Source organism: Octodon degus, unplaced genomic scaffold (genome assembly GCF_000260255.1).
Source record: "Octodon degus isolate 3935 unplaced genomic scaffold, OctDeg1.0 scaffold00286, whole genome shotgun sequence".
Lineage (NCBI taxonomy): Eukaryota > Metazoa > Chordata > Mammalia > Rodentia > Octodontidae > Octodon > Octodon degus.
The window spans coordinates 1,048,687-1,074,569 of NW_004524862.1; the positions used below are offsets into that span (position 1 = coordinate 1,048,687).

At 51.2% G+C, this 25,883-nt stretch overlaps 2 protein-coding genes across 6 annotated transcripts in view; one reads left to right on the forward strand and one right to left on the reverse strand.

Annotated features, from left to right (window-relative positions):
• Window positions 1-1,078: 1,078 nt before the first annotated feature.
• Window positions 1,079-12,553, forward strand: Gli1 (GLI family zinc finger 1). The gene is made up of 12 exons (XM_004647000.2): window positions 1,079-1,154; window positions 4,492-4,618; window positions 4,829-4,921; window positions 5,177-5,372; window positions 5,618-5,765; window positions 6,084-6,173; window positions 6,256-6,393; window positions 6,687-6,836; window positions 8,138-8,302; window positions 8,998-9,228; window positions 9,929-10,196; window positions 10,611-12,553. The coding sequence occupies exons 2-12, from the start codon at window positions 4,519-4,521 to the stop codon at window positions 12,350-12,352; spliced, it is 3,321 nt and encodes a 1,106-aa protein (XP_004647057.1). The 5' UTR covers window positions 1,079-1,154; window positions 4,492-4,518; the 3' UTR covers window positions 12,353-12,553.
• A 294-nt stretch (window positions 12,554-12,847) lies between these two features.
• Window positions 12,848-25,883, reverse strand: part of Arhgap9 (Rho GTPase activating protein 9) — a 24,115-nt gene continuing 11,079 nt past the window's right edge. The window contains exons 2-19 of one of the 5 annotated variants that reach the window (XM_023707285.1): window positions 20,679-20,746; window positions 20,051-20,384; window positions 19,566-19,768; window positions 18,226-18,342; window positions 17,929-18,042; window positions 17,655-17,759; window positions 17,376-17,437; window positions 17,155-17,248; window positions 16,910-17,005; window positions 16,672-16,770; window positions 16,314-16,455; window positions 16,112-16,219; window positions 15,407-15,505; window positions 15,190-15,267; window positions 14,996-15,049; window positions 14,631-14,765; window positions 13,943-14,048; window positions 12,848-13,145 (exon numbers count right to left, since the gene is read on the reverse strand). In XM_023707285.1, coding sequence (XP_023563053.1) covers window positions 12,974-13,145; window positions 13,943-14,048; window positions 14,631-14,765; window positions 14,996-15,049; window positions 15,190-15,267; window positions 15,407-15,505; window positions 16,112-16,219; window positions 16,314-16,455; window positions 16,672-16,770; window positions 16,910-17,005; window positions 17,155-17,248; window positions 17,376-17,437; window positions 17,655-17,759; window positions 17,929-18,042; window positions 18,226-18,342; window positions 19,566-19,768; window positions 20,051-20,384; window positions 20,679-20,746 — 2,186 coding nt within the window. In that variant the 3' untranslated portion in view covers window positions 12,848-12,973. Of the gene's footprint in view, window positions 13,146-13,536; window positions 13,639-13,942; window positions 14,049-14,630; window positions 14,766-14,995; window positions 15,050-15,189; window positions 15,268-15,406; window positions 15,506-16,111; window positions 16,220-16,313; window positions 16,456-16,671; window positions 16,771-16,909; window positions 17,006-17,154; window positions 17,249-17,375; window positions 17,438-17,654; window positions 17,760-17,928; window positions 18,043-18,225; window positions 18,451-18,549; window positions 18,631-19,565; window positions 19,769-20,050; window positions 20,385-20,678; window positions 20,747-25,883 lie in introns of those variants that run through there. The other 4 variants (XM_023707287.1, XM_023707286.1, XM_023707289.1 and 1 more) reach the window with 4 other exon arrangements.

The window sequence follows — 25,883 nt, forward strand, 5'->3', positions numbered from 1 at the left end:
GTTGCCCATCCCTGCGTCTGGTCACCATGGCAACACAAATCCAAAGGGAAAATGTACCCCCTCCCGCACTATCTTTGGCCTCTAGCAGCCTCCTTGGGTGCATCCCTCTGCTTTTTGGGCTCATGCTTTCCCCTCCCTAGGGTCCTAACTGAGATTTAGCGGGGAACCTCTCAGGCAGGGTTACCTCTTCAGCTTCCTGGTCTGCGGTCAGACTCTAAGAAGATGTCATGTGCGAGGATGGCCAGCAGAGGGAGCAAAATGCCTTAAAGAGTAGAAAGAGGGCAGCCGAGAGGTGCGGAGGTGGCCCGTCTTTAGAAAGAGCTGGTTTCGCGGGAAAGGTGTTTTGGACCCCCGGCTTCTTAGTGACCCTGTCAACACTACTCGGAGCTTTAGTCACTTTGCCTCTCTTTTATGCTATCTGTACCCCTAACCTTCCTTCACAGCCACCAACTCCTGAATCCAGTTGGTCCAAACCCCCACTCTTTCCCACCCCAAAGTCCACCCAAAGTGAGAGGCTGGTCAATAAGCCAGATAGTGATGGAAGCTCAGTCAATCCCCACAAAAATCGATGACCCTACCTTCAGTGTTCTTTCTCGGGTGAACTTCTCTTTCTCCTTTCCTCGCCCCGAAGTACTTTCCCGGATGCTTTGCTGTCTCTGGTTTAGGGCCTCTTCGAGGATGGCCGATCCAGAAAATTCCATTCCGGGATTTACTGCCCACCAACACAGCGTGTTGGGGGGGGAGGCAGTATAGAGTCCCTCAAGGGAGGGGGTGGATCCTGGGGGTCCTGGGGGTGCAATAAGCCCGGCACCCCCTCTCTCGCTTTCAGCCACCCCACCTCGTCTTCCAGTACGGCCACTGGGAGGGAAATAGGAGGGAGGTAAGGGGCGAGCGGGAAGAGCAGCGGCGCGCCAAGCGGCCAGAGCGAGAAAAAGTTTTTGCAAAAGGAAAAAAAAGTTTGCGCTTCTCGCGGGTGGTCCCGGCTTGCGGCCCGGCGGGCTGGGCCGGCGGGAGGGCTGGGGGCCAGGTTGGGGGGGGTGGGTGGCACTGAGGCTGCTTGCCGCGGCCCTGTCCGCCCCCCCTCCCCACTGCACACCCCCCAGCCCAGACTCCAGCCCTGGACCGCGCATCCCGAGCCCAGCGCCCAGACGGAGGTGAGAAGGGGGGCGGGCGGGGGACCACCTGGGAGTGGTGGGGGAGGGGGCCAGAGGGGATGCTCCGCTGAGCGGGGTTCATCCCAGCCCTGAGGGTGACCTGGGGCTCAGGAAGAGTGGGGCGGTAGACAATGGGCGAGACAGTAGAAAGTTTGGAGAATTTTTTCACTTGTGACTCCTTTCTTGTATCTCTTCTTTTTCTTCTGACAGTCTGTGTGTCTGTCTCAGGCAATCCTGGGTCTCTTTGTCTGTCCCCACTTCTACAAATTAGAACATCTCCTTTGCCTGCAGTTGGGATGAAGAGGCTATTGGGATGGCCCGCTGGAGGTCTGTGTAGTAGAAAGGGATCCAGGTGCGTCTCTTGACGTAGGTCAGGAAGACGTCAGTGGCTGAATGGAGGGGACCTACCACTAAGGGGGGATTCTAGGTGGGATGGGAACTGGATGTGTAGTGTGAAAAGCAGTAACATCACTGGAGGCCGATTGGGCTCGGACCCCTGACCTGTCTCGTGACAGATGTGCCCGCGGTTGCTTGCACATTTAAGGGAAAGAAGTGCACTCGGGACTAGGAAAAGGGCCGGAGAGAGGCTGTCCAAGGTGCAGGTTAGGCCTTAGAAAAAAACTTCTAGGAATTGTGGACGCCTGAGTCCCAAGGACAGAGCGTTAAAGAGGAGCTGGGAGACCTTGTCTTGATCCTCTGACCTCAGGACCACCAGGGCGGCTGCAGCCAGCCGCAGGGAGACCCCTACTGGGCTGAGAGGGACCACAGTCAGCCTGTGTATCCCCGTTGGCCCCCGCCCAAACGGGAGCTGGAGCCCGAGGCCCCTCCTCTGGCTCAGACCACCATGCCTGCCCTTGCTCCCCTCTCTGAAGCTTCTTTCAGGCCCCATGACCCCGAAACAATCAGCCCTGAGCAGCTAGCTTTGGGGACAGAATTAGGGAAAGGGGACCCCGTAGAGACGAGAGGCTTAGGGGACTGGAGAACTGGGGTCTTTATGGGATAACTTTCCACCCAGTGGAGGTAGGAGGCTGGGAGGCTTCCTGGGGGAGACGTAAGGACCGAAATGAGGGTAGTTTTCCCTAGGGGGCGGAGTCCAGAGACCCCCCCCCATTATCTCCGCGGCATCCCCGTGCGGAGACTCAGACCCCGCCCTTGACGTCACTAGGGGGTTCCCGGGGGTCTGGAGGTGTTAACCCTTAGGAAGCTGGCTGGGATACCCAGGAACCTAAGGTGTCTTCCTCCTTCTCATGTGCACCTTATTTTTTTTCACCCACGCATTCTCCCTATAGTTTCTGAATTCTTTGCACCCCACCATATAGACCCCCTGCTTTCCAACAGAACCCCCCAAGGCGCCACTGCCTATTTTCTGGGTGCGCTGAGAGCAGGAGGAGGAGGAGGGAAGAATGTGCCCTACCCCTCACCCCCCCCCCACTGCTGCTCGCTTGACTGGGCTCCCGGGGCGGGCGGGGGAAGCGGAGCTGTCTGCAGCCAGAGCCTGCGGCGGCGACTTGGGTGGGCCGAGAAGGCACGGGGGCGGGGAAGGCGGGACCGGGAGAGGGGGCGGGGCTGGCTTCTGGGAGTTGGGGAGCGGGGGTACCGGAGAACTCTAGAAAATAGGAAGACACCAAAGATGACTCAGGCCTCGGACTGAGGAACCCTTAGGCCCTCCTGCTTCATCCCGCTTGCACTCTTACCCATCCCCAGAAAAAGTTCACTGAAACTGGAAAAGTTAGCGACATTTTCCTTTTACTGGTGTGAAGGGGAGACGTGGGTGGGCTGTGGCACGCGTAGAAGAGGGAAGTCTCCCCACTTCCATCGCTCCTCGCGGCGGCCGGGTTGCGGGACAGCATGGTAACAGTATGCACGTTTGGGGGAGTCTCTAATGCTTGGGGGGGGTCGTGTGCAAGTCCTCCTTCCCCCGCGTGAGTCATAGAGGAAGAAGGTGGGAGGAGTGCCCCCCATCCAGCTGCCAGCCAGCTGTGACACCCCTCATATTAGTGCCAAGGTCGAGCTGGGAGGTCTTGGATGCGGGGTCCAGATCTCGGTGGAAAAGGAGGACTTAAGAGCGGATAGCCCAGGATGTGAGGCTCGTAGGGTACGGTTCTGCTCCCCATTTTACCCCGCCCTCATCCTAAACCCCAGCGTCCCGGGATCACCCACCGCCGGCCGGCCGGCCCGCTCCCGGTCCTTCTCCACCCCACCCCGCCCCACCCCACCCCACCCTCATTCCCGGGAGACCGGAAAATCCGGGATGGAGCACAGACTCGAGTTTGAGTAGAGAAGAGCAGCACCTTTTCCTCTACTCCTTTCTTGTGGATGGTAACTTTTTCATTCCCTACTGTCCTTTTCCTGTTCCCTTAAAACAGAGACTAAAAGGGTCAGGTGGACCGAGAACTAAACCACCCCCGAATGATATCAGTTTCTATGCTTTCTACCGATAGTCCCAGAGGCTCCCCTCCGAAACCACACACTTTTTTTCTTTTGGTCTGAAAGAAGAGAGGACAGATAAATCCTTTTGGCTCCCTCCCGGCCCCACCAGCCTCAGTCTGGACTGTGGTGAGGGCTCCCTCTGCCGAAAATGGAAGAGATTGCAGATGGGCTTTTCCTAGGCTGGGGCGAGAGGAAGGAACAGGAGCTCACACTGAGAGGCCAGGGCGCCAAGTCAGACCCTTCGTTAAGGTTTGCCCAGCACACTCTTCCTCGTAGCCAGTCCACGGTCAGTGCAAGAAGTAGAAGGCCCATGGCACCCGAATTGCCTGAAATCACTATTGGCTCATGAGGCCTGTTCACGTATCTCTCTACACACATATGCATACACACCCTCACACACAAACCAGCTAGGCAAAGCTCCTCCCAGGTCCTAGAAAGCCCTCCCAAGTCTGGCTGAACGTGGTGTCCTGTTCCTGTAGTCCTAGCACTCAGGATGAGGCAGGAGGAGCACAAGTTCAAGCCCAACCTGGACAACTTAGTGAAACCGTATCTATCTATCTATCTATCTATCTATATATATATATATATATATATATATATATATATATAATTTTTTTTTTAAACTGTGCGCACAAAGCTGAGGACACAGTCCATTATGAAGGTCCTGGGTTCAATTCTCAGTACCAAACAGAACAAAAGACCCAAGACTGCTTCTACCTCTTTGAGGTGTTTGCTCTTTCTCTGATGGAGTGGTGGTCTTTGCAACTTGACTGCCACAACTGATGTCCTAGAGAGGCTGGTGGCACAGGGGACACAATGGCCAGGATTCTGTGCCTTAGATTGGCACCTGGTCTTCCCTATTTCCCTCCATCTTTCTGACTTGGAGACTTGCTGTCCCCTCCTGCAGTATCCGCATACACTCCTCTGAGAAGCCATGTTCAACTCCATGACCCCACCACCAGTCAGTAGCTATGGCGAGCCGTGCTGTCTCCGACCTCTCCCCAGTCAAGGGACCCCTGGCATGGGGACAGAAGGTCAGTAATACATTTATCAGTCCCTGGGTTTTGAGGATTTGGCAGATCTCTCGCACAACTCCTTTCCTACCCCAAGCTGGTTCCCATCTAGAAGAGGATTTGAGGTCTCACATCATACAGCCTTGGGTTTTGGGATCAGGTCATACCTGAGGTTTCAAGGTGAGGGCTAGGTCTCCCCAATTCCATCCCCCAGCCATCTCTCTTTTCTAGGACTGTCTGGTCTACCCTTCTGCCATCAGGCCAACCTCATGTCCAGCCCCCACAGTTATGGGCCAGCCAGAGAAACCAACAGCTGCACTGAGGGTGAGGCTTCAAGCGACTCCTCTTTCATCTCTGTCCCTCAGGGATTTGTTGTGAAGAAGAAAGTGGGAGGGAAGGGATTTAACTTGGAGAAGGAAAGGCTCAGTGATGTAAGAGGCAGAGAATAATGTAGAGGCCACAGATGAGATCAGAAGGGCAAGGCGTAGTCAAGTATCATTTGTTGCTAGAGTCCAGACCCATAGGATGGGTGCATAGTGACATGATCCTTTATCATATCTCCTGTGTGTTCTGCTCCAGGGCCGCTCTTTCCGCCTCCCCGGAGTGCAGTCAAGCTGACCAAGAAGCGGGCACTTTCCATCTCACCTCTGTCAGATGCCAGCCTGGACCTGCAGACAGTCATCCGCACCTCGCCCAGCTCCCTTGTGGCCTTCATCAACTCCCGCTGCACATCACCAGGAGGCTCCTATGGCCATCTCTCCATTGGCACCATGAGGTGCAGGCAGCCCCAGCTTAGAAGCCCCTAAACTCCCTACTGAAGCCTATTAAAAGCCTTAAGGCTGCCAAAGCCCCCACCCAGTTTGCCTCCTTATCACTTCAAAGGCAGTGACACTCTCCTCAGACCTTCCCTGGGACTGCCTCAGCCAAGCCTCATATCAAGTCTTCCAGAAGCTCCCCAGAGAGTCCAAGGTTTCCTGACACCTTCTCATAGGTTTCACTAATTGTCACCTTTCTCCTCAGCCCATCTCTGGGATTCCCACCCCAGATGAATCACCAGAAAGGGACCTCACCTTCCTTTGGGGTCCAGCCCTGTGGTCCTCATGACTCCACCCGGGTTGGGATGCTGCCACACCCTCAGTCCCGGGGACCCCTCCTCCCAACTTGCCAGGTGAGAGTCCCTATTTTGCTATCTGATTTCCTCTAGCTCAGCCTAAATGGCTGTGGACTTTGCAGGAGAAAGGGCTAGGGAGTTCAGGAGACACAGAAGTTTTCAGTCCCAGAAAACTAGAGGCATGGGTGCTGGGGGTTTGCTTCTTGGGACTGACTCAGACTCTTCCTGATGAGAGCTCATCTATCGCCCAGTCCATCTACTGGTACGGGTTGAAAGGAAGTTCCTTCCACAACCAGGGTGGGGCACTAGGGACAGAAAGACCTGGCTGGGTTCCGCTTCTGCCTCCTTCACATTTTCACCTCTTCCCTGGGGAAGCTGAAGTCAGAATTGAACTTGCTGGTTGGCAAGTGCCAGGAAGAACCCTTGGAAGGGGATATGTCCAGCCCCAACTCAACAGGCACACAGGTAAGGGAACGGGTGGCAGCCTTACTTCAGGGACCTGGGAAGCCTAAAAGCGGTGATCCTAAAATTGCCTCTCCTGCTCTAGGATCCCCTGTTGGGGATGCTGGATGGGCGGGAGGACCTGGAGAGGGAGGAGAAGCCTGAGCCTGAGTCTGTATATGAGACTGACTGCCGCTGGGATGGCTGCAGCCAAGAATTTGACTCCCAAGAGCAGCTGGTGCACGTGAGCCTCAGGGGGTAACAGGAATGGCTGGCTGGACCCTGTAGGAGACTCTGAGTGGGACATTGTGGAGTGTGCGGAGGGCAGGAGTCTGAGGACACAGAAGTCAGAGGTTGAGCACTGTAGTGGGTAGAAAAAGCTCAGAAGCTTTGCTTTACAGAGTTGAGACCCCAAGGTGTAGGATATGTTTCTTGCCCCATGAGGTAAAGCTGAAAGGACTAGGAGAACCGGGGGTGTTCCATGCTGGGTTCGCAGGGATGGGGGACCATGGAGAGCCTTTGCATTTTCTCCTTCAGCACATCAACAGCGAGCACATCCATGGGGAACGGAAGGAGTTTGTGTGCCATTGGGGGGGCTGCTCCAGGGAGCTGAGGCCTTTCAAAGCCCAGTACATGCTCGTGGTGCACATGCGCAGACACACGGGTGAAAAGCCACACAAGTGCACGGTGAGACACCTGTTCCCAAGCCAAGTTCCTTCTTAAAGTGGCTCCCCATCAAGGTAGGATCCAAAGCAGACTTTTCCATTCATAGCTCCCTTTCTCCATAAACAACTATTAAAATGCTGGAGCTAGGGGCCAGGGAGATGGCTCAGTGGAATAAGTGCTTCCCTGGCAAGCGCAAGGGCCTGAGTTCAATCCCTTGTTCCACAAAAAAAGAAAAGAAAGAAAAGAAAAATGCTGGGCCTTGTGAAATATTAAGAATAATCCTCGGGGGCTTGGGAGATGGCTCAGTAGAATAGAAAGGGCCTGAGTTCAATCCCCAGTTCTGCCAAAACAATAAAAATAAAAATAATCCTCAAGAGGCTGAGGCAATTGGGCTGGTGAGATGGCTTAGTGGTCTAAAGCACCTACTTAGAACAAGCTTAGCAAAGCACAGGGACCACGGTTCAATCCCCCAGCACCACATGCCAGCCAGCCCCGCCCCCTGGTGGGCTGAGCTGGCCACACACAAAAAAATAAATAAATAAATAAATAAATAAGAGGCTGAGGCAAGAGGATTGTGAATAGTTCAAGATCAGCCTTGACCTTTTCTCAAAAAAAAAAAAAAAGCCACACACACAACAGGATTGATGGCACACACCTCTAATCCCAGCATTCTTGAGATGCTAAGGCAGGAAGATCAGAAGTTTGAACCTAGCCTGGAAAACTTAGTAACTTAGTAAAACCCTGTCTCCCATCTCAAAATAAAAAGGAATTGGCATGTAGCTTAGTATAAAGCCCCTGGGTTCAACCCTCAGTACCACAATAATAAACTCTTACTAATGACTGCATAAGTCATTTTTAAAAATGAACATATTGATATCAAGACATTTTCTTCAACCTAAAAGTTCATCTTTTCCCCTCGATATTAAAATAAGTTAAAACCCATTTGTGGGGCCCTTACTGGATAGTGGGTCCCCAGCACTCTCTGCCTTCCACTCTGATAAGCCCTGTATCAAGGACACAAGACACTTGCATAAGCCTTTTCCCAGGTGACCCCATTCTCAGCCAGTCTGATGCCCAGGTAGGGAGCTCCAGCCTGACCACAAGGTACTCCCAGCACCGAAGTCCTGATGGTAGAGCGCCTCCAGCTCCTTCTCTTCGTCTACCTTAACCTTCCCTTGTCCCCTAATTTTGGGAATTCTCCTGAGCCCCTGTGCCCTCCAATGTTGAGTTGTATTTTATTGTGTCCCTGTTGAGGGTTAGGGCTGCTTTCCTCTCCATGTGCATCTGTCTGAGAGCTGTCATCTGCCCCATCTGTCACCTAGTTTGAAGGGTGTCGGAAGTCATACTCACGCCTTGAGAATCTGAAGACACACCTGCGATCACACACGGGTGAGAAGCCATACATGTGTGAGCACGAGGGCTGCAGTAAAGCCTTCAGCAATGCCAGCGACCGGGCCAAGCACCAGAATCGGACCCATTCCAATGAGGTGAATGCCCCAACTAAGAGATCCTTCCCACTTGAGAAGCCACCTATTAGGGAGAGTTCCCCATAGGAAATCCCATGCCACCCACTCCAGAGGTGAGTTCCTCCACTTACATAATTCAACCAGAGTCAGCCTTTCTGAAAGCAAACATTGTCACTGACCATTAACCAGACAGGGCCCAATTTATTTATTTATTTGCATTTTATGTATTTGATCTCAATACGCAGTCTCGGTACACAGCTTGGACTTGTGATCCTCCTGTTTTCAGCCTCCACAGTGCTGGGATTATAGGCGTGTGTCACCATGCCCAGACTCCTTCTCTGGCTCCATGCATCCCAGGGGCGGGGCCAGCCAGGCATGCAGGACCAGAGATCAAACACTGGTCCCTGTGCTTGCCAAAGCAGGCATGTAGTCCACTGAGCTATCTCACCAGCCCCAGATAAATTTAAAACAGGCCTGGTCTAGTGGAGACGCCTGGTCCCTTCAACCACAGAATTTGAGGCCCCACAGCCACCTTTATCTCCCCTAGGCCTGGGTCATCAGTTTTCATAATCCTCCCTTAAGCCTCTCATGCTTGACTCCCACTCCCCTTAATCCCTTGGATGCTGTGTCCCTCTTCCCAGACTGTTACCTCTCCTGTTCCTCCTGCATTCTTTCCCTTTGATCCCTTGGCTCTGTCTCCTCTCCCCACTCCGCAGAAGCCATATGTGTGTAAGCTCCCTGGCTGCACCAAACGCTACACGGACCCCAGCTCATTGCGAAAACATGTCAAGACAGTGCATGGTCCTGACGCCCATGTGACCAAGCGACATCGAGGGGATGGGCCTCTGCCCCGGGCACCATCCCTTTCTACAGTGGAGCCCAAGCGAGAGCGGGAAGGAGGCCCCATCAGGGAAGAGAGCAGACTGACTGTGCCAGAGGGCGCCATGGTGAGCCAGCACATGTCACCTCTGGGCTTCTCCAGCCTGCATGGCTGACAGCTTTCTAGCCCCTTCCTGTCTTGTGCCATGCAAGTTGCTCTTCTGTGGCCAGTATGCCTGTCTCTTGTCCCAGTGTTGTTCCTTGGCCAACCCAAAATCTTAGGCTTTAGAGTTGTGAATTATTTGACTCAACAAACTTACTTCTCACTAGCACTTACTGTATGGTTCCTAGGGTTTTGGTTTTTGTTTGTTTGTTTGTTTGAGGTAGGGGCTTGCTATGTAGTTTAGGCTGGCCTTGAACTCAAAATGACTCCCCTGCCTCAGTCGATCAAGTGCCGGGATTACAGGCATGCACCACTATGCTCAGCTTGTTCCAAGCCTTTTATGTACAAACAGTCACATACTCCTGATGACAACTTCATAAGGAAGGAGCTTACTCCCTATTTTCAGGTGAGGAAACGCAGGCATAAAGAAATGACCCAAGACTATAGGACTGACAGCAAGAATTAGTAGCCTGGTCATTTGGGCTCTTCTAAAACATCTCTCTTCTGGTTTGTTCCAGTCTCTTTCACTACTCGGATTTTTCTACACTTATTGTGGCTCTTTTCAGTCCCAGGGCCCACTGGGACACGTGCTTCAGCCACTCAACAAGCTGCAGGACTTGGGGGAGGGGCAAGGGTGCCACCCTCAGTCCTCATCTTCCTCACAGAAGCCACAGCCCAGCCCTGGGGCACAGTCTTCCTGCAGCAGTGACCGCTCCCCAGCAGGCAGTGCAGCCAATACAGACAGCGGCGTGGAAATGACAGGCAACGCAGGGGGCAGCACCGAGGACCTGTCCAGCCTAGAAGAAGGCCCTTGCCTTGCTGGCACTGGACTCTCCACGCTACGCCGCCTTGAGAACCTCCGACTGGACCAGTTGCATCAACTCCGGCCAGCAGGGCAACGAGGTCTCAAGCTACCCAGTTTGACCCAAACCGGTGAGACCCGGGGAGAGGAAGTGCTGCTGGGCTGAGGCCTGGACCTGCCCTGAGATTGGGAGGAGGAAGTCACCCCTTCAGGGCTGCCATATGGCACCTTTGTACAATCAGAAAAAGGTCCCCCTTCCTCACAGCATTTTTCCTCCCATCTGTCAGAAAGTTGTAATTTGCAAATATACGTGATGTGAATGCCCTCCCCTAGAATGGCGCAGTGTACAACCCATATGGCTGTCCACAGCAGCCTTTATTTAATCCCTAACGACCCAGAGCAGAACAGAAAGAGAAAAGTAGAAACAACAGAAGTGAGTGGTTAGGGATAAAGCAGGTAGGGCTCCAGGACAAGACTATTCTGTGAGGGAGGCAAGGAAAGATTCAGGGGACCCGACTACTCTGCATTTCTTCCCTGTCACTCAGGCACTCCTGCACCCCGCCGCCTGGGTCCCTCAGTCTCTCTTGACCGCCGAAGCAGCAGCTCGAGCAGTATGAGCTCTGCCTATACTGTCAGCCGCCGCTCTTCCCTGGCCTCTCCTTTCCCTCCTGGATCTCCACCTGAGAATGGGGCGTCCTCCCTGCCTGGCCTCACGCCTGCCCAGCACTACCTGCTCCGGGCAAGGTATGCTTCAGCCAGGGCAGGTGGTACTCCCCCCACCACAGCATCCAGCCTGGATCGCATGGGGAGTCTTCCTGCACCTCCTTGGAGAAGCCGAGCTGAGTATCCTGGATACAACCCTAATGCAGGTGTCACTCGGAGGGCCAGTGACCCAGCCCGGGCTGCTGACCGCCCTCCTCCTGCCAGGGTCCAGAGGTTCAAGAGCCTGGGCTGTGTCCACACACCCCCTTCTGTAGCAGGAGGACGAAATTTTGACCCCCATCTCTCAGCCTCTGTCTATTCACCCCAGCCCCCCAGCATCACTGAGAATGTTGCCATGGATACTAGAGGTCTACAGGAGGAACCAGAGGTTGGGACTTCTGTTATGGGCAGCGGCACGAACCCTTATATGGGCTTCCCATCTGCTGATACTCTGGGATATGGGGGAACTGAAGGGTCAGCAGTTGAGCCCTATGGAACTAGGGGTCCTGGTTCTCTGCCTCTTGGGCCTGGTCCACCCACCAACTACAGCCCCAGCCCCTGTCCCCAACAGGTCTCCTATCCTGGCCCTACTCCAGAAACATGGGGCGAGTTCCCTTCCCACTCTGGGCTGTACCCAGGCCCCAAAGTCACAGGTGGAGCATATAGCCAGTGTCCTCGACTTGAACATTATGGGCAAGTGCAGGTCAAGCCAGAGCAAGGTTGCCCAGTGGGGTCTGATGCCCCAAGACTGGCCTCGTGCCTCAGTGCACACCCTGGTGAGGAGCCCCCATGCCCACAGCCACCATTCTCCCACTATCCCCAGCCTCCTCCCCATCAGTATCCTCAGTCAGGCTCCTACCCTCAGCCACCCCCTGACTATCTCCCTTCAGAACCCCGGGCTAGCCTGGATTTGGATTCCCCTGCCCATTCTACAGGACAGTTCAAAGCCCAACTAGTATGTAACTATGTTCAGTCTCAGCAGGAGCTGCTCTGGGAGGGTGCAGGCAGGGGAGAGGTCCCAGTCCAGGAACTTCCCTACCAGAATCCCAAGTTTTTGGGGAGCTCCCAAGTTAGCCCAAACCCTACCAAAGCCTCAGTGCCCACATATGGACCTGGATTTACATCCAACTTACCCAATAACAAGTCAGGGTCCTACCCTATCCCTTTACCATGCCATGAAAATTTTGCATTGGGGGCAAACAGGTCTTCTCATAGGGCAGTGGCACCACCCCGGCTTCTGCCTCCATTGCCTACCTGTTATGGGCCCCTCAAAGCAGGAGGTACCAACCCCAGCTGTGGCCATCCCGAGGGGGGCCGGCTGGGTGGGGGTCCTGCCTTGTACCCTCCTCCAGAAGGGCAGGGGTATAACCCTCTGGACTCTCTTGATCTTGACAACACTCAGCTGGACTTTGTGGCAATTTTGGATGAGGCCCAGGGATTGAGTCCTCACCCTTCCCATGATCAGGGGGATACCTCTGAACACACCCCACCACCCTCTGGGCCTCCCAACATGGCTGTAGGCAACATGAGTGTTTTACTGGGATCCCTACCTGGGGAGACGCAATTCCTCAACTCCAGTGCTTGAAGGATAAGGAATCTCGTCCACCAGATCTGCATTTGCTAAAAGGCTTCCATCTCTCCAGAGAAGTCCAGGAGAGAAGCCATAGCCCTCTGCATAAGATGCTCCAGGGATGGGATATAAGGGCTGGGGCAATATTTAGTCTGTGTATGTTTTGGGAAGGAATTTGATAATGACACTGTTTCCTCATAATAAAGGAAGTGCATCGGAAATAAGTGCTTTATGTGTTATCTCAGGAGAGGAACAAGAACAGAAGTAAGAGGTTCATTCTCTCACTTCCCTTTTCAGAGTATTCCCTTACCAGATCCTAATCCCTCACATCAGACTCAGGAAGATGGAGAACGTCATTTGGGAGACAGGATTTATAGGAATGTTCTTAAAACAACATCCTAGCCGGACACAGTGGTGTGTACCTGTAATCCTGGCACTCAGGAGGCTGAGGCAGGAGGGTCGTTGTGAGTTTGAGACCAGCCTGGGCTACAAAGTGAGCTCAAGGCTAGCCTGAACTGCATAGTGAGACCCTGTCTCAAAAAGTCCAAAGGGAAAAAAAAAAAAAAAAAACCTCCTGCTCCCCACCCAAAGTCACCCAACAGATCCTTAGAAAATGTTTCCTCTTCTTTTCCTGAGTCAGGGGAAGAGGCTGGTGAAGTCAGTGAGCATCAGCTGGACCAGCTGCCCCGGGTAGAGTGCATGAGCAGCCGGATCAGATGTTTCCTGCTCTGGCCGAAACAGGGTTGGTCCAAACACAATCCCCAGGTTGTGGGGGGTCATGCGGTTCTTATCTGAGTGTGCTATCACCCTGGAGGCAAAGGCCAAGGGAAGAGGAAATAAGGTGGCAGCTTGCCACTTGTTTTTGTTTTGGTCTGTTGGAGATAGGGTCTCACTATGCAGTTCAGGCTGGCCTCAAACTCACTGCCATCCTCCTCCCTCAGCCTCCCGAGTACTAGGACTACAGGTGTGTACCATCACACCCAGCCTGCCACTTCAATTTAACTCTAACGAAATTCTTTTTTTTTTTTTTTTTTTTTTTGGCGGAACCAGGGATTGAACTCAGGCCCTTGTGCTTGCTAAGGAAGCGCTTATTCCATTGAGCCATCTCCCCATCCCCTCTAACAAAATTCTGACTGCTCCTTCTGTGCTCCCTCTGTGGCTGAAGGAACCAAGGACAAAGCCTCAAGGGAAATAGAGATAGACCAGTAGGGATTCCTGCGGGATACAACCTGGAAAGTAACTGCTGGAGCCCCTACTTCAGGGATGGCTCCTGAAGTCCTGGCAGGCCTTGGCTCGGGAGGCTTTTATACAAATGAATATCTCTTTTCAGAAAGGGAAGAGCCCAGACCCAGCTCAGCCTAAAACAGTATTACCACTGTCCCAATTGGAGGCAAAAGCAGAGGAAAGGGAAAGGTGCGATTTTCCTTCTTATTTTGGGCATGGCTGGTTCCCATCTCCCACTTGATAACAAGCTATGCAAAGGCTTTGACAAAAGTCTCCTGCCCACTACGCTTAGGTGTTTATGTCTGCCCACCTGAGCAGAGTCCCTGCCACATGTCCCATGTACCCTCCCCAACATGAGAAGAGAGGTATAGTCATCTTTACCGGCATAGATGCTCCAGGAGGTGCCGCAGAGTGTCCTGATTGGGCTTCGGCATGGACTCAATTAATTCTTGTATTTGAGACAGGCGCTCCTCTGATCTGGAGAGTGCTAGAGAGAGAATAACTAGTAGAATGAGTAAATTCATCACACATTTCTCTTTTCCCATATCTATGGAAGACTTTATTTATTTATTTATTTATTTATTTATTGGTACTAGGCATTAAAGCCAGGACCTTGTGTATACAAGGCAAACAGTTTTAGCTCACTTATGGCTCAGAATCTTTTCAATTCTGTCCTCTATTCACCAAAACAGAGAGCACATGCCTGTAATACTAGCACTATGGAAAGTTGAGGATAGGAGGATTGAGAGTTTCAGGTCAGCCAGGGATACATAGTAGGACTCTATCTTAAAAAAAAAAAAAAAATTCCTCTCAGGAGGCTGAGTCTGGAGGAACAGTTGGGATCAGCCTGGGCTACAAAGTGAGCTCAAAGCCAACCTGAGCTGTGTAGCAAGATTCCATCTTAAAAACAACCCCTCCCCCCCCCAAAAAAAAGAAAACCACACATACAAAATACAAACCCCCCCAAAACTGAAGCTAGAATGAGTTTTTGCCAGCTCTCTGACCAGTATGGAAGGGAATCTATTCTTCACTAGTCACATCCCACATGTAAAAATATTGTGCGGCTTACCAAGGGCAGCACGGAAATGAGGCAGCAGCTGTGGGGGCACCAGAGGCTGGGGCAGCTCACGGAGAAAAAGCTTCAGGGCTCCAGTGACTACATGAATGTCATCCCATTCAGCACTGTCCAAATCTAGTTGACCTTCTAGAGGGAAAAGGACGCTCAGTAGGTTCAGGACTCGAGATGGGCCAGAGAAACCCAGGAGAGGTCAGAAGCTTGGCAGAAACGCAGTCAAAACCGGCAAGCCATGAGAGGGCATAAGGGGCAAAGACAGCCAAAATGGAGATAGGGACAAGTTCTCCAGGAGCAAGACACGGGGGAGCCCATGAGATCAAGGGGGGATAGCAGTTTTAGGGCTGCTTTCGTGTGAGTACCTTGTCCTGGTTGTTCTGGGAACATATATCTCCCATCAGAGGTAACTGCCCGCTCTGCAACAAGTATAAGAAGCCATAAGGATCTAAGGTGTGAAGTTCCAGGCAGAACGGTACTCCAGCCCCTCACCCAGAACCACCCCTAGATCAGAAGCGTGGAGTAATTAGTACCACCATTCACCCGCAATCTCTCTTACCTCTGTCCACCAGAAAGCGAAGTTTCTGAACTACTGCCAAGTTTCCGCTCACCCGGTAAATTCCATCAACATCTAGACCTAGGACACCAGGCAGGGACCAGATAAGGACCCTGCTCGAAAGTGTGTGTGGTGAGGGACACTAAGGGCGCAGGAGAGAAAAACAGTGGTAGGAGGGCCATGAAAGGGAGGCAGCCTGTTGAGTCTCTGAGAAAATGACCTCTTTTATCCACAGCAGCAACGCAGAGCCTCACAAAGCTGGGTATGGTGTCCCCTTCCCGCTGGCACAGTGATTCCAATTGGCAGCCGAATACCTGATCTGAGAAGGCAGGGTGAGGTGGGAGGCCAGTGTCAGCTTACTGGGAAAAGCTCTGCCAACACATCCCCCTGCCCCTCAACAATCAATGGAGGGCCAGCCAGATAAACACCTGCTTAGGCACATGCAGGGACAGGGGTTCGAGCCCCCTAGGGTGTGCAGGGATTTCAATTGAAACTGGGTGTGGTGGCCTATGCCTGTAATCTCAGCGCTTGGGAGGCTGAAAACAGCAGGATTAGTACAAGTCTGATCTATGTAGTGAAATACTGTACTAAACTTTAAAAATAAATAAAATAATCAATGGGCATGGAAAAAGCAAAGGTCTCAGAAGACTGATATATCTATGTAAAGCTTGAGTTTTCTCATCTGTGAAATGGGCTGATGCCCAGATCAGGAACAGGAAAGTGATTGGAAAAGCACTAAAACAATGCTTCTAAAAACACTTGGGAGGCTGAGGCAGGAGGATTTCGGTGAGTTGGAGGTCAGCTTAAGATATATAGTGAGCTCCAGGCCAGTCTGAACTACATGTGAGATCCTAGCTCAAGGAATACCAGTGAAATAGGCACAGCACAAAGGCATAAGGCTAGAGCTGTTTCTCAGCCCACCCACCTCGCAGCAGGCCCCGCTCCTGAAGGCTCTGCAAAGGAGGTCTCTTGGCAATAAATCGCTTTAGTTTGTTCCGCACGCGATTCTGCTCAGTGCCTTCGGGACACCGACCTGTAGGAGGCGGGTAGAGCAGTTCCAAGCCCAAGAAGAGCGCCGGACCGCCCTTCGAGGCCCAGGCCAAGCCGTCCCAGAGCCCGCCCCGTACTGGAGCTCCGATGACCGCTGAACCGCAGCAGCGGCTTTGACACCGGCCCGGACTCCTCTTCCTCATCCTCCCCAGCGCTCAACTGCGCCAGTTCCGCCGGCCCCGATCCAGACAGACGCAGCTCCAGGGGGTTCTCCCGCTCCTGCACCCAGGCAGGCAGGATCGGCCGAGTAGAAAGTTATGAGAGAGAACAAAATCAGTTTTTACTCAGTTGGACGCAAGGAGACCTCGTCCTGCTGTCGAGGTCCTACGTCCTAGCTCTCCTACACCCAGAGACTCCCGACTCCCACGGGTCCTCCCTACAACACTGCCTGGGGCCCGCCCACCCTTCTCCCGGGTCTCCCACTCATCTCCCCACCAGCCGCTCGATGACCGCCCGCAGCGCGCGGCGCCAGGCTCGCAGCTCTCCCTCCTGGTCCGACTGCAGCAGGAACTCGTGGCCAGGGACTGTGCGGATCTGCAGGGGTGCAAAGAAGCTTGAGTCCGCGGGGAGGTGCCCCAGAGATCTGGAGCCTCAGCGTGAAAACACGCGATGCGGGAGACCCGGGCGCGCCCTCGGGGCAGGCAGGCCTGGGGACGCGCGGGAAGGCACTCACGTGCAGGACGTGGCGCCGACTGGACAGGTGGCGGCCGTGCGACAGGGCCGCCCCGCGCAGATCCACGCTACTTTCGGGCCGGCTACCCGCTGGCGCCTGGCCATTAGGGGAGAAACTGAGGCTGCGAAGTTGTCCCCGCTTCCCGCCCCGGGTTCCCGTTCGCGTGTGGGTTTCGAGGAAGTGGAGGGCTCGGTGGTTCCTCTACTTCCCGCAGCGCCCCTCGCGCACCCCTGGCTCACACTTACCCAGCCAGAAGAGGGGGCCATCGGTGGCGGCGGCTCCCGGTAGAACACCAAGCTGTTACCCGCCAACACCACCCACAACTGGGCCCAGTTCTTCCTGAGCGCGCGGGTCGGAAAGGCCACGGTGGTGAAAACATCATTGTAGGGGGCGCGCTCCCGCACACCCGGGCTCTCCCCCCACGGAGTCCAGCTGTCCCGCCCGGGCAGTGGCCAGCTCTCCTCACCTAAGCTTGCGCCCCCCTTGGGCAATTTTGGTCACGTTGAGCAGACCCGACTTTTCCACTTCCTGGGAAGGGGAACGAGTCATATCCCTAAACCACCCTGTGCTGCCCACTGCCGCCAAGACTTTCCCTAAGGCGTCTCCCAGAAGTGAGGTCCCTTAAAGCTGGGGGTGGGGGAGCTGGACAAAAGAGGATGCCCAGAAAGAGGAAGATGTTTTTGAGGAGCAGGGGTGGGGGGTGGGGTGGAGAGGCTTTTGGTATTTAAAAGGTGGGGAGACTCACGTGGGGGTCTTCCAGGACCTGCGGCAGATCTCGGGGGCGCTGTGAGGCTGGAGGCTGGTCTGAGGGGACAAGCTGGGAGGTGCGTTGGCCTTGGCAGGGTGAACTCTGGAGAAGGGATTGAAAAAACAAGTAGAGATACTTTCAATTTGGGGGGGTCCCTGGCTATAGAAAGAGAGGGCCAGAGGGTGTTGTGGGTGCTGAAGTTCTTTCATAAAAGAGAAAGTAAAAAGCTAGCTTTTTCTGTATATTTTTGGGAGTTAGAGGGGGGCCTTACCTGTGAATCAAGCAGTTCCAGGGGCCGTGTGTCAGCTCCCAAGCCTTTGGCCTGAGGTTGCAGGACACCATTGTCCCTGTTCAGGGTCTGTGTCCCCTCCATGGAGCCAGGGTTCTGGGTTACGGGGAGAGGGAGATAGAGCTACATTCACATGCCACTTCAACTGCTCTCAACACCCTTATGACAAGCGGCTGTTTCTTTTGACCTGAGGGCCCCATAGAGAAAACTACCTTGAGGTTCAACGGAGAAAGGAGGACATTAAGGGGACCACGGAACGGGCAGGAGGGAAGGTCTCACCGTGTCTTGGATGCGACTGCGGCGTGGAGGCTTCCAGGATTTGCAGCCGGTCAGTGAGTTTATGTAGAAGCGGCGTCCAGAGTTGGGGTCTAGGTGCTGTTCCCAGGCGTCCAGCCTCTGCAATAGGGGGCATGCAGGGTCTGAGGGTGGGGACCGGGGACAGCGGCGCAGGTCCACCAAGTTACTGTACACTGGGGGCTCTGACATGAGGGGCTGGGGTCTTGCCTGTCAGAAAGGGGGAAGAAGGAGGTGGTTACTCTGGCCATACCGCCCCCAATCTCTCCCCTATACCACCTCTTCCTCTCTCCCCCTCCATTTTCTCACCACCAGCTCCTAGACAGGATGACTCAGGTACAAGGGGACAAACCCCAGTCCCTGGGCTGCTTTTACGAAAAAAATTTTTTTCTCTCACAGTCTTTGCTTTTCTCTTCACTTCCTGTTGCCAACTTCCCTCCTCCCCCACGCCCTCACCAACACCGGCCGGCCCGGAGCCGCAGGAAAGGGGAACAGGCTGGGGGGGGGGGTGCTCGCACAAGGGGGAGTGCCCCACCCTCACATCCTGCAAGAAAGACAGCTGAGACCCCACCAGGGGGTGTGAGGGGGAGGGCCGTGTTCCATCCACCAGCAGGAGAGAGAGGGGAAGGACTGGATAAGGGCCTTAAGTTAAACCTCCAGAGGGGATTTTGTGTCCATGCTAGCTACACAGGGCAAAGGAGACCTCCTGTACTGTGCTAAGAGTCAGGAGGAGGGAGAAAAAGCCTAGCCCACTGGCTTTCTTTCAGTCTTTCTGTTGAAGCACGTTCCTTTTCTAGCTTCTCTCTGTCCCTTCTCATTTGGTTTGCCTTATGCCCCTCTCTTCTTCCTGGGTGTTCAGTGTCTTCAATGACCACTTCAGGCACCCTCTACCAGATTTATTCCCCTTTGTAACACTTATCAGCTCCAGGATCAGTAAGGGTTATCCTATTTAAGTTTGTCACCCTCAGGGGAATTCCTTGGGGCAGCAATGTGGTCCAGTTTGGCATTGTCAGAACAGGGGTCAGCTATAGGTTTTTTTTTTGCAGAACCAGGGACTGAACTCAGACCCTTGCCCTTGCTAGGGAAGCGCTTATTCCACTGAGCCATCTCCCTGGCCCCAGCTATAGTTTTTTGTTTTTTATTATGCTCAGAAGAAGGGGCCTGCCCATTAGCTCAGGTGTTTAAGTGCCTGCTGAAACAAAGCAGTCAGGCTCAGGATGCTGTGGGTTGGATCCCCTCATCCTCAAGCCAAGCCAGATCTTCCCTGAAGGCATCCTGAGTGCCCCCCCCCCAAAAAAAAAACTATGTTCAGAAGAAAAGCTCACCATATTGGTTTCTGTCAATGTGTCTTCCTCAGAGAGGGATTTTCTACTTGGTCCATCCTGGAGGGGCTGCAGGGGGCTGGGCCGCAAACTGGCAACACTGGTACTTCTACACATTTTAGGATGAAGGGGAGGCTGCTCAGATGTAGCCTGGTGTGTCTGAGACAGGTGCAGTGCCTCCAGCGAGCTGTGAAACAGCTTTGGTTCTAGAAACAGAGAAATGGAGGGTGATAGGTGATCCGAGATGTGATTTTGGCTTGGTCTTCAAGGAGATTAGAGGAAGCCTGTGGAAAATGACACAAGACTTAGAAAGCTTGGACCTAAGAGAGAAGGCAATGGAATGGGGATGACACCTCTGCAGCAATGGGAGATGACAGGAGGTTGACTCAAGGAGATAAGGGGTCAGCAGATGGTAAGCACAAAAGGATCCCAATAATTCCCCAGCTCATGGAGATAGGAAGGTGATGGAGAAGTTAGGGCTTACTTACCAGGAGTCCAGAGTGGTTGGCTGGGTGTAATAATAGTTGGGCTCTGAAAAGGGATGGATTCCTCTGTCATGTAGGCAGCTGGAACAAAGATGGGTCGAGAGGTAGAGGGTGCTCCCAGGCGCCTTACCAACCACCAGTCCGAATTGGTCTTTCGAAGCAGTAGGAACCTGTCACCTTCAGCCAGAGACACCTGCCGGCCATCTGCCGCGGTATAAGAAAAGGCGTAGAGGGCACAGAGCTGGGATCCCCGAGAAAGGCTTTGGGGCCTTAGCCTCGGACTCCCCCAGGTCCTTGGCCACCAGCGACTGGATAGCATTGTGGTTGGCACTGTCACCTGTGGGCAAAAGAGAAGCTGGAGAACCAGGAGAAAGAAAGACTACAGGCTCCAGGCTGCAGTACATGGTTCTAAGAGCAGTGTGTATGGGGGAGGTGAGACAGGAGCCCTGGGAGAAGAAGAGGGGGTAAAGCAGAGGGCCAGAATGGGGGTCTATACAGGTTTTGAGGTCTGACGTATCTGGTGAGGAAGTGTATAAATAAGGTGAGGGAGGATGTGGTCAGCAGGGCTATGTGGCCAGCGAGCCAGGAAATCAGAAGAGTTGGCCTAGCTTGGTAATTTTCCTTCAAGTACCTTGTAGGGGCCATCCAGAGATCCAGGGGTATGCAGAACTGGTCCTAGATGCTGGCAGGAATCCAAGACTGGACACAAGAGAGAGATAAGGAGGAGAAATCAGGTCCAAGACAGAAACTCAGGGCAGAACGCAAGAGATAATGACACACAAAAAAAGTCCGTGACCCTTTATTAAATTTGCACAGGCATCAATGTTTCCGTTACCAATCACCTCAGACCTGAGCCTGCGTGCTTCCTGTGGAGACAGACACAGGCCAGAGAAACAGTAATAACAAATGAAAGAGAAAGAGAATAGTGGCTGGGGAAAATGCAAAGAGGGCCAGAATTAAAGTATCACCTGCATCCCAATCTAGAACAGTGTTTTGGAAACTGAGAGACTTGCTAGGATCCTCTGTGCACCAGGCTTTTTGACAGAGGACCCAACTTTACTGTTTGGATTCATTCGTACATGCTCTTGGGAAACTCTGAGCAAGGAAGAGCTGAGCACTGGAGGTGAAAGAGAGAGGGGAGTGAGCCCCTTTATTCTTTTAGGAAAGGTGACCTTAATGGAGGACACAATGTACTATTTTTTTTAATTAATTTTAATGAGAAAGAAATAGCAACAAGACAGTTTCAAAAGAGGTTAGTAGGACAGTTATAATAACTAAGACATTGGATGTTGTTGTCTTCGTAGTAGTTACAGTATAAGATGCAGACCATGGACTATTGATTAGTTACTGTAAGTTGAGGTGGCTGTGTCAGACTGTAGGCAAAGAGGGAAGTAAAAAAAAAAAAAAAAGATGGAAGTCTACACAGGAGTTTAAGTTTGCTTATTAGAAGAACTTGAAAGACAAAAAGGAGTAGGTGGGGGGCCGGGGAGATGGCTCAGTAGGATAAGTGCTTGACTGGCAAACGCAAGGATCTGAGCTCAATCCCCGGTTCCACAAAAAAAAAAAAAAAAAAAAAAAAAAAAAAGGAGTAGGTGATGGTATAGTTAGCTAGGGCCTTGAAGATGATGATGATGTGACACTTACAAGGTGGACAGGTATGATTATTGGGCCACCAAGGAGAAATTATGAAGAATAGATAGCCTGAAAGTAGAATGTGGACTAAATACCCAGAAGCTCCTCCATCAGTTAGACTTATAACAAAAATTATTATGAATGGAATAAATAATTCCAGTGGAGTGGTAGATGCATGCAGCATACCAGTGTTAGCAAAATGGCAAAATTCATATAGCATTAAAGTTGTACTTCAAGGGCCAGGGAGATAGCTCAGCAGTCTAAGCACCTGCCTGGCAAGTGCAAGGGCCTGAGTTCAATCCCCAGTTCTGCAATCAATCAACCAATAAATAAATAAAAATAAACATGAACCTGGGTACTCCACATTGATTTAGGTTTATAAGGAAGAACTGTCAGATGTCAGCAGAAGTATGTGTTTCTGAAAAGTAAACATCTCAAGAAGAAAGAGCAGAAACAGCATGCTTGTCTTTCCTGCTTAGCGAAAGAACTGCAGTTTGAAATTATTCAAAGTAGCAGGTACAATGAATATTGTCACAAATTGTGTTAATTTTTGAAGCAATGTGGGTGCGGACAACTAGTAGTATCAAAAATATGTTCAGAAAAAAATATGTTTGGGATTGTTTTTGTACCTGTATTTATTAAAAAAAAAAAAAGCTGTGGGAGGGGTTGATGAATTTCTGTCAAAAGCTGTTCTTGTGTGTTACATGTAACAGATATGGTAAATACTTATTTACAGTCTTTGTTAAATACACCTTACATTTAAGCTTAGGTGAAATCAACAAAAGGAAATATATGTATGAATATGTGATTTTGATTTTTTTTTTTGTATTTTAGGGAAGGGTCTACAGGGTGTTCAGGGTCTCACTACTAGATTGGACTCACAGTGATCCGCCTGTTTACAGACTCCCAAGCACTGGGATTACAGGCATGTGCCACCACGCCCAGTCTCAAGCGCCTGCTTGCAGGCGCTTTCATCCACTTAGCTATTTGGCCAGCTCTGAATATATGATTTTGAGATTAGTCTTAAAATGTACGTAAGTGTAGAATGTGAAAAAAATTAGAGTGGATCATGGACTCTGGGCAAGTGGTAAAAGGCCATGACAAACTTCTGGAAAGAGGACAGAGTGACAAACACAAGAGAAGGAATCCAAGATTTGGTGTCAGAGATTTGATACCCAGGTGCTGGAATATAGTAATGTGAGGAAGAGGAGAAAAATGGATCCTCAGGATCTAGCAGGGTTCTAAAGCAAGAATTGAAGCCCATTGGGACATCAAAGAGAGAGACCTCAATACAGAAGAAGGAGGTGGTAAGCTGTGCTTTCTCACTGCCTGGGAGGAGTGGCTAGAAGCTGCAGAAGTATAGTGACTCCTGGCCATGCAGAGAGCTCCACGGAGAAACACACCAGTGGAACGGAGATATGGATGCAGCCGACTGCAATGGCTGGCGAGTTTTTTGAGTTCAGGTGTTCCCAGGAGTTAGCCACTAGCCAGCAGCAATGTTGGATAGGGGCCAAATAAGCTCAGAACTCAAAACAGCTGCAGGATGGATCCAACTAGCAGTTTCCAGCTTCAGGGTGAGGCAAAACCAAGTTCAGTCCAACAGGAGGCACACTGAATGTTGCAGGCTGACCAAATTGGATTCCAGCCTCACAACCAGAAACAAGTCTGAACTGGAGCAGAACTAAAAGTGCAGGCTTGGGGCCAGGGAGACAGCTGGGACAGGGGAGATAGCTCAGGAGAATAAGCGCTTGCCTGGCAAGCTCAAGGGCCTGAGTTCAATCCCCGGTTCCGACAAAAAAATTAAAATTAAAAATAAAAGTGCAGGCTTGCTTCTGTTATCCATTGCCCCATCATAAATGTACAGCTGCCTTGCTGGGAATAATCAACATGGAACTAGACTCTGTCTGACCACTGTGTCTACAAGTGATAGCAGAGATATGCCCTAAAGTGGATATTTTTTTTCTTCCTCTCTTCTTTTTTCTTTTTCTTTTCTTTCTTTCTTTCTTTTCTTTTTTTTTTTTTTTTTTTTTTTTTGTGGAACCGAGGATTGAACTCAGGCCTTTGAGCTTGCCAGGGAAGCGCTTATTCCACTGAGCCATCTCCCTAGCCCTTGTTTTGTTGTTTTGGTTTGTTTTGTTGTCCTGATTATTTGTCCCTGTCTTTATAAGAGTGTGAACATTGTTTCTAGTTTTCTTGTTGTTGATGTTCTGTTCTTTTTATTTCTTTCCTCTTTCCCTCCAGTCTTCTTCACCAGTTCCCAAAATTTGTGTAATCTTTCTTTGTCCTACAGTTTTGCTTGTAATCTCTTCCTCTTCTTCTGTTTTTCTCTTTCCCCACCTACTCCTTTAAAATTTTCTCCCCTGAGGATAAAATCATCATATTGAGGGCATATTTGCTATATGCAACTTTCTGGTTGGTTTTAGATTTTGTTGTATAACCACAAATATGGTTAAATGTGCCATATAGTATTTATCAGTTAGTCATTTTCTAGGCTGTGTTTGATGCCATTGTTGTTGTTGTTGTTGTTATTATTATTATTATTATTATTATTATTATTTTGGTACCAGGGATTGAACTTAGGACCTTACACTTTCCAGGCAGGTGCTTATGCTGCTGAGCTATCTGCCTCAGCAGATATTGCTATTGATGGTTCCACTTTAGCCAAGGTGACATAGTTGTGCTAGTCAACTGGTATGGCTTCCTGGTATGCCAAGACTAAGATTGCCTAAGGATCATAACAAATAATATGGGCAAGTGCCAAAAAAGCAAGGGCTAGGCAAAATAGGCAAGAACTCTCATACCAAATAAATTGAAGTGGTAGAATATTGCAATAGACTCCAACCCAAAACACAGATACACCTGGAAAACAAGCTGGGTGTGGTCATGTACACCTGTAATACCAGTACTCAAGAGGTTGAGAAAAGAGTATGGTAATGAATTCAAGTCCAACCTGTGCTATATAGTAATTCAAGGTCATCCTGTACTACACAGTGAGACCTTCTCTCAAAAAAAAAAGGGGAACAACCCACTTGGGCCCCCCTCCTGTCCCTCTCTTGGACAGGAGCTTTCTTTCCCTCTGTAAATATATTCTGCTCATAATCTCCGTTTGTTCCTAAAGTTCATTCATCGGTTTTAGAGAACATGAACTCGTCCAGGTCAGGTCAGGAGATCATTTTTCCCCTATGTCATCTGGAGGTTCCCAGTATCATTTGGAGGTCACCCACCCGAGATCAGTTTTTCTCCCTGTATAATTTTGGAGGTCCCACCGAGATCATTGGAAGGAGGAGCATCCACCTACTCTGGAGAGGGCTACTCAGGGACGCCTGGGTGGAGGAATTAATTAGAAAGAAGGTGGGGATGCCCTGAAAGATTCAAAGCTGTATGTCTACCCAAGATTAAAAATGCCTGGTATCTATTGAGGGCCTTTAGATAGAATCTCTGAAGAATATATCTGACTGCTGGTCAACAACTATGACCCCTTTCAGCTTAAAGAAGCCAGAGTGATCATCGCCCATGCTTCTCTAATGGCAGTTCAGGTTACTTCTTCAGAGAGGGGAATGTTGCAAGCAGCCAAGTTAGATAGAAATATTATAGGCAGTCAGACAGGGCCAGGCCCTCAAGGAGACAAGACGGAAGACAAGGAGGCTTTGCAACTTGGAAGAGACAGACACTCCCATATGGGCCAGATCTCAAGACCAAGACAAAAGAGCAAACACAGCTACATACTTTCCTAGGGATGGGCATCAGGGATTGATATTCTAAATAGCTATCAATCACCTTGAAAGAGCCCATATGAATCACTAGTCCAACCCCCAACAAGAAGAGACCCGATCCCATATTCTTGCCCACTTGCTACATGACTTGCTTTCCCATTTGGTACCAGATTTAATCAATTTTACCTGAGCAATGGTGCTTGTAATCCCATTGGTTAACCAAAGTTTTGTCTCACCCCACATCCACCTAAGTGAGTTCCCATTCTCTCTACATGGGTTGTTTTTTTTGTTTGTTTGTTTTTTGTTTTGTTTTGTTTTGTTTTGTTTTTACAGAACTGGGGATTGAACTCAGGCCCTTGAGCTTGGCAGGGAAGTGCTTATTCTACTGAGCCATCTCCCTGGCCCCTCTCCACATGGTTTTACACTATAAAAGTCCCTGGAAGAGACAGCTTCCCCACTCAGGCCGCCCCCTCCTGTTCCTCTCTCAGATA

Excerpts from the sequence above, each read along its gene's own strand:
- Gli1 (XM_004647000.2), top strand. The coding sequence starts at position 4,519 with ATGTTCAACTCCATGACCCCACCACCAGTCAGTAGCTATGGCGAGCCG. Across the intron at positions 5,373-5,617 it reads CTCTCCATTGGCACCATGAG|CCCATCTCTGGGATTCCCAC; the intron begins GTGCAGGCAGCC and ends CTTTCTCCTCAG. Across the intron at positions 9,229-9,928 it reads CTGTGCCAGAGGGCGCCATG|AAGCCACAGCCCAGCCCTGG; the intron begins GTGAGCCAGCAC and ends TCTTCCTCACAG.